Consider the following 6,559-nt stretch of genomic DNA (forward strand, 5'->3'; position numbering starts at 1 on the left):
CTTAACCAGTCATCCAGTCAAGCAGTCAGCCAGTAGCTGGAGAAAAGTGTGGCCAATAGAGCAGGCGTTCCTCTATTCCTGATGATTTCCAGATGACAGCCCAGACATCCTAGCCTGAAAGAACTAAGTACACACACACACACACTCATGCACGCTCACACACACAGAGAGAGACAGAGAGAGAGAGAGAGAGAGAGAGAGAGAGAGAGATGGAGGGAGGGAGGTATGTGGCAGAAAAATAAGCGCAGTGGATGAAAGAAGGAACGTTCTTGTACAAACTACTGCATGTGAAATGCAATAAGCTCAACAGTCAGTGTGTTTTCATCCACATTCCTAATGGGTGTTGCTTCCCGAGCATGTGACTGTGATCACGTCCCTTAGAAAGACAGAAAGCAAGACAGGAGGAAGAGGAGTGTGTGTGTGTGTTGTGTGAGTAGATGTGGGGATCGGGATGATGAGCAACATGATGCAGTGGTGGGCTCCAGTTACTGTCCTCTACCTGTCTGTCTACCTGGCAGCCCCTCAGTACTGCAGGAAAGGTAGGTGGACTTTGGGTGCTCTTCCACATTTGGGTGACTCATAAACTCCATGCATATAGGACACTGTTATCATCTCTCACAGGATTATTTTTGTCAGCAAGTTATGAGGAAACTTAGACATACAATACTTACTTTTACCTGTATAATATTCTAACTCCACAAATCAAAATGATGTGTAATCTTGTACAAAGCAGAAATGTGTTGGGGGTTGGCATACTAAATGCTGCCAGCCTATTACAAAGTGAAACTAAACAGTCAAATCAAGATGCGCACATGTGTGTGGAAGACATTATGTGCATGCATAAGTGTGTGCATACATATAAACATGAACGTGTTTGTGTGTGGCTGGATATGTTTTATAGGAAAGTGTTTAGCATTTGGAGCTGTTAAAGGAATATTTGAGGAACATATGCATCACATCCACAACTAGTTTTCCAGCTAAAAATGACTGGCCTGTTGTTACTGGATCCACTTTCTTCGGAAATTCCTTTGCAACCATTCACATTTGCTTCCTTGGAAATCTGTGTTCTTTGCCTCCAGAAAGAAAAGTTTTGAAAAAACGACTGGAATCATTGGGTTGGTCACATGATGCTGCAACCTGTTACGAGCAGGGATTGGAAAGGGGGGAAAAAAATACAGTCGTGATTTGTAATTGACACTGCAGTAGACAGCCTGCTGGCCTTTGCACCTGGACAGAAATAAAATAGCCAGGTCATGACATGTGACACCCAGCAAAGTAGCTTTGGCTCACAGTAAAAGACACATTCTGGTGTGTGACAAACAAAGAAATGGCACATATGCTGCATTTTGAGTTGTGCTCGCAGTGCCAGTTTTAAATCTCTCATGATTGAGTGATAATGAGAGATTTTAATTGCAGCTGGCTGATAAGAACAACAGCATCTGAGTGAGGTATTGTTTTTCAAAGACATACTTATTTGGAGATCTGCAGCTTTCCGTGGATTAGGCTCACATTTGAGTATTGATGGCAAAAACTGTGTTAACAGAGTGAGGGTTCGATTTTGTGTTTTTACCTCAGAGTTGCCAGGCTATTGCAGTTTGTTTGGATTTCAAGAATCCTTAGGAGGGAAGCTGAAGAGACTTAAGTGGAGCATGTGGCACAGTGATGGAGGTTTTCTTCTCTCCTGTGTCCTCCCCACCCTCTTAACCATAAGCCTGAGGGATCCAGACATCCATTTTGGTAGATTTTTTTCTCTCACCAAGACATCCCTCCAGTCAGGAGCACCATTTAGTCCTTCTAATTAATGGATCTTTGTTGTTCCCTGAGCTCCTTGCAAGCATTTAGGGGGAGATTACAAGTTCCCTGCCTGGGCGTAATGACATTGAGGGAGGCTGCCCATTCAAACACTGATTGTTTAGGAGCACTAGCAAGGGAGGGGGGCATAAGTGATGAATAGTCTGTGAATGAAAAGGCAGTTACCCAGAGGGCCATCTAGATATTAGACATGAGAATAAAAACGACAAGTTGGAGAAAGAGCAGGGAAATTTAATATTTATAACGTTTTGTTTTTTTAATTTAGTTATTAATTTATTTATTTTACTCTGTAGTCAGACCTCACTTGCAAATGAGATCTCGATCCCAACGTGACCTGCTGATTAAATCTAAGTTTATATACGTGTGTGTGTGTGTGTGTGTGTGTGTGTGTGTGTGTGTGTGTGTGTGTGTGTGTGTGTGTGTGTGTGTGTGTGTGTGAAAATGTGTCCTACATGTACAGATATTACAATACCTGTAATATATGTAAGGGTGTCACTTCTTGTCACCCTGCTTTACTTACTGAAAATCTTATGTAAACAGGACCAAAAATACTGCTCCTCAACTGGAAATACAGTAGGGGAACATTTTATGGATGAATGATTTAATATCACACCATGACACCATCCAGACACATCCTAAGTAGGGCTGCACCGTGTTTCACAAGTGTCATAAATCAAACCCTTATATCACTTGTAACACCAAAAAAACATGTCACAGTATCCAAATTAGTGTAAGTACAAATATGTATCCATGCATCTTTGTGTGTATGGTATGTACAACCCATGAGTTTGAGTTTGTAGCATTAACAAATGTCAAGCCTCAGAGCCTGTTCATGTACCTAAACTAGAACTGCTCCGACTGCATGAATATTAATCAACCAGTATTTTATATTCCAAACAAACTCCTTTTACTGTTGCCGGAAATCTAAAATGCATCACTTTCTTTTCACCAGAGGCTTCTTCCCAAGAAGAGCCTTCCTGACACTGACAGCAAATGTAAAAACTTTCATGAGCTGGGTATCAGTTGAATAACAATAATGTTATTGATGCAGGTTATGACTTTATAAGGCGAATGCTGGTAGCCCCAAACTAGTATTGGACTGGTGATTGATTCAGTCCCTGTAAGCTGCTGCACCCATGGTCATCCATCCCATCCATCTACATAGCTCTGGCATTAAGGAACACACTCTCCCTTGGGTGTTGCTGTTGTTGCTGTTTTACTGACAATGCATTAGTAAAGCTGTGGTTTCTTATTGGTGTGTAATGTATGCATAGGCACACCTCTGGTGCTGATTGTGCATTTCTGAATCACCAGCTCAATGGTGATTGTAAGTCTTCCCCTTCAAGATGCAATGCTTTTACAATTAAATGTCAGTATAGGTTGAACCATATGGGAGGGGGGAAGGGTTTGAGCTAATATACTGTAGATTATATAGTTCCACCAAATTGCAGGGCTTTATTTCCCCGTCGTTGGCAGATACAGTAACAGATTCTGAATGGCAGCCAGAGAGTGAAAGCAAAGTTGGTAAAACCCTGGAGCTGAGGCTGGCAGTCACCCAAGCTTGAATCAGGTACACAAGGAGTTCAGCCAGAATATGTGGCAGCGGCTGGCCTCAGATCAGCCCATAAAGCTAAATGTGGCTGGACGTCAAAGCTGCGTGGCTGAGTGTTACAGTAGAATTGAGGGAAGGCGCGCAGGAGACAACACTGAAGAGTAGCATGATTTGATTTAATTGAAATGTGGATGAAGCCCAATGTTTATACTGTATACCTCATTATAATCTGTGCGTCTTTGTTTCCACTGGCGTGCACGCTGAGCCAGCCACTGGATACCAACAGAAAGTGAAGCCCAGGAAAGCGAGGGTTGGATATCTGGAGAAACTCAGAGGAAGTTTTGCCTCAATTCAACATGCTGCCAACCCCTTTTCAGTTCTAATCAACTTTTCTTTTCACTTCACTCTCCTGCTAGCAGTTTGGCCAAATTGGTCTTGGAGTCTCACACAATAGAGACAGCCATACTAAATGAATGAATAGACTTTAAGCGTTGGACAGCTATTGTAGATCCACTTTTACACAGTTTGGAATGTGACTGAGATATGGATGGATTTACTCTGCGTCCTAGTGTGACTTATCTGCCCTGTGGATGCTGCTGAAGCACACCCAAGCCTAGGATTTGAAATTTATAATTTACTTTTTTTTTTTTTTTTTTTTTGTATTGTAAGACAGTGAACCAAAAGATCGTCAGAAGCTGAAAAATAGGTTACAGCTATAATTCCCTGTGGGGTAAAAACTACTACTGTCGTCTTACTTTCCTTGCTTATTTATTTATATATTCATTTATCTTTAATTTCTTGTAGAAGCTTGAATAGTCGTTGATATTATAAAGAACAGATTTCAACATAATAGAGAAGTATGTGACCAGGGTGTTGTGCTCCAGGCTGATCTGGACACCTCAGCTCATGAGGTCACCAGACTGCCACGCACATGCCCTGACACTCTGAGACCCAACCAAATGAGGACATCAGCAGCTCCACCTGTGGCAGCTGGGGCAGCCAACCTCTGGATGCCCTACCACAGGCTTTAGTTCTTTTAAAGGTTTAAGACCATCTGCGGCTCAGCTGAAGACCAATTGTGCATAGCACAGCTGGGGCTCAGTCAATATTTGAGCAGTAATGTATCTATGTTTATTCAACCTCCGCACCACTCATTTCATGCATGTCACACCAGATTATATGGTGCTGAAATAGTTGAATAGGAGGAAGGACTAATTCAGTTTCTTCTGTCTTCTAGCTCTGTATCCCTCAGCCCATAGGATAAAGCGTGGGACACACTCCCTGATCAACCCCACATTCCAGCGCTCAGTGGACGATGTGATCCTGCTTTTTGAGGTCAGTGTAGCCCTATAGACATGCAGTGAAGTCGAAAAAGGTCCATGTGGCACAGTGTTGCCTAAACAACAACCCACATTTACTCTGCCAAGGTTTGCAGGGTTAGGTATATGGAATTAAGTAGATGAGGAGGAAGCTAGGTAGTTAGTCAGTCAGTCAGTCAGTCGGTAAGTTAGTTATTAGTTAGCAGTAGAAAAAAAAAAGGGGGGGGGGGGGGGGGGGGGGGGGTAAGCAAAATTAGTCTTAGGCTTGTGTGTGCAGATAGTGAGATGGGGGGGTTAGGTAGGTTAGTGAGTAGATAGTAAGTAATTAGCTCATCCTGATACAAGCATGCAAATGAGTGGTAAAGCCAGGGCCCCATCAGAGGGCTCTGTTCTGATCATGGAACTACAGTCACCATATGTAACCATCATTTGTGCACAAACTCCTCTATATTTTTTTGTGACAGTCCAGAAACAGTCTGAACACTTTCACTTTCATGGACCTCTGCCTCCCAGATCCTGCTGGCAGGACTGCAGATAGAGGGTGAGGAACAAGCCATGCAGCTCCCAGATGACGAGCTGGCCTCCCTGAGGAGTGTGGAGAAGCTGGAGGTCATCTGCGAGGACGTCCTACCCAAGAGGCTGTCTGACATCCGGCGTCTGACGGCCGAGCTCGCCCACCGCAAACAGTCCCTCAGCAGGCAGGACTTTGAGAGGACAGTGCTGACCATGGTCTATGCCGCGCAGACACTGGCTCATACCAGCCACCAGCTGCAGAGAGACGTGTGGGCGGACGCCCTGCTCCAACTTTTCAGAGCCATCCAAAAGGACCTGGCGCCCCCTTGAGGCAGAATCTGGAAGTGTATCTTTATGGACATGAATTATGAGGCCATTATATTTATGGCCGTGCAGACAGCAACATATTTTTTTACTAGCTCACGGTCACTGGCCCACAATCTGGAATCCACACAAATACAGGGCACTAGGACTGTCACGATCTCAGATTTTCACTACATGATTATTGGGGCTAAAATAATACAGAGTAACAATGCCATCTGCAGAAAATTTGAAGAAAAAAACAATGCTATCATTTAAATCCATCTTTAATTTTGCTTATTATGCACTTTGTTTCTTGATCGGCAAATGAATTACACTCAAGATATGAGTGTCGTGAGTGTCGTGGAGAGTCTGTAACCACATCAAGTGTGTGTGTCCTGTGCCTGTGTGTGTGTGTGTGTGTGTGTGTGGCGTGGAGGAGGGAGACAAAGTGAGAGAAATGGAAATGATGCTGGATTATTTGCATTATATTATCATATGCATACTATCAACATGATATCAATATTTCATTTTTCAAATCAAAGTTATCATCAATACCGGTATATCAGTGTCACACCTACAGGACGCTATATGATACTGCAATGCTATGTTTATTGAGCGATTTCATCAATGATATTTGAGCTACAGTAAAAAAGGAATATGACAAAAACTGATGAGCAGCACCTTACTCAGACAACACAAGGCAGGCATCATTTCTCTTCCACAGTGCTGTCTGCAAATATCTGTTAGATTTCATCTAATCACTTTAGATTTCATTTACATTTGACCGTCTCTATAAAGATGGCTCAGCTTGCTTGATTTGCCAATAAAAGCAATTTGAATGAAAACCACAGATGTGCAGAGAATGTCTAGATCAATACTCCTGAATGCTCATTTCATCAGACGGTAAATGTATGATCGATGTTTGCTTCAAGTTGCCCATTTCCCCACTCATGTTGTAGAATAGGCACTTGCTGTAATGGGCCTTCATGCTGCTCACTCGTCTTCAAGTGGATAGAAAGTATGTATCTGGTCTCTTAGACTTTAACACAGATCTGAGTTA

The 6,559-nt window shown here is 42.9% G+C and overlaps 1 protein-coding gene across 1 annotated transcript; it reads left to right on the forward strand.

Annotated features, from left to right (window-relative positions):
* The first annotated feature begins 451 nt into the window (after positions 1-451).
* On the forward strand, positions 452-5,528 carry fam180a (family with sequence similarity 180 member A). Its single transcript, XM_030046420.1, has 3 exons — positions 452-539; positions 4,602-4,699; positions 5,197-5,528. The coding sequence occupies exons 1-3, from the start codon at positions 452-454 to the stop codon at positions 5,524-5,526; spliced, it is 516 nt and encodes a 171-aa protein (XP_029902280.1). The 3' UTR covers positions 5,527-5,528.
* The last annotated feature ends 1,031 nt before the right edge of the window (positions 5,529-6,559 follow it).

The sequence above is a fragment of the Myripristis murdjan genome, chromosome 23 (assembly GCF_902150065.1).
Source record: "Myripristis murdjan chromosome 23, fMyrMur1.1, whole genome shotgun sequence".
Taxonomy (NCBI): Eukaryota; Metazoa; Chordata; class Actinopteri; order Holocentriformes; family Holocentridae; genus Myripristis; species Myripristis murdjan.

Bases quoted from the DNA above. Each gene is read 5' to 3' on its own strand.
- fam180a (XM_030046420.1), top strand. From the start codon at position 452: ATGATGAGCAACATGATGCAGTGGTGGGCTCCAGTTACTGTCCTCTAC. The intron at 540-4,601 runs GTAGGTGGACTT...TCTGTCTTCTAG, and splicing joins CCCTCAGTACTGCAGGAAAG to CTCTGTATCCCTCAGCCCAT. The intron at 4,700-5,196 runs GTCAGTGTAGCC...TCTGCCTCCCAG, and splicing joins ATGTGATCCTGCTTTTTGAG to ATCCTGCTGGCAGGACTGCA.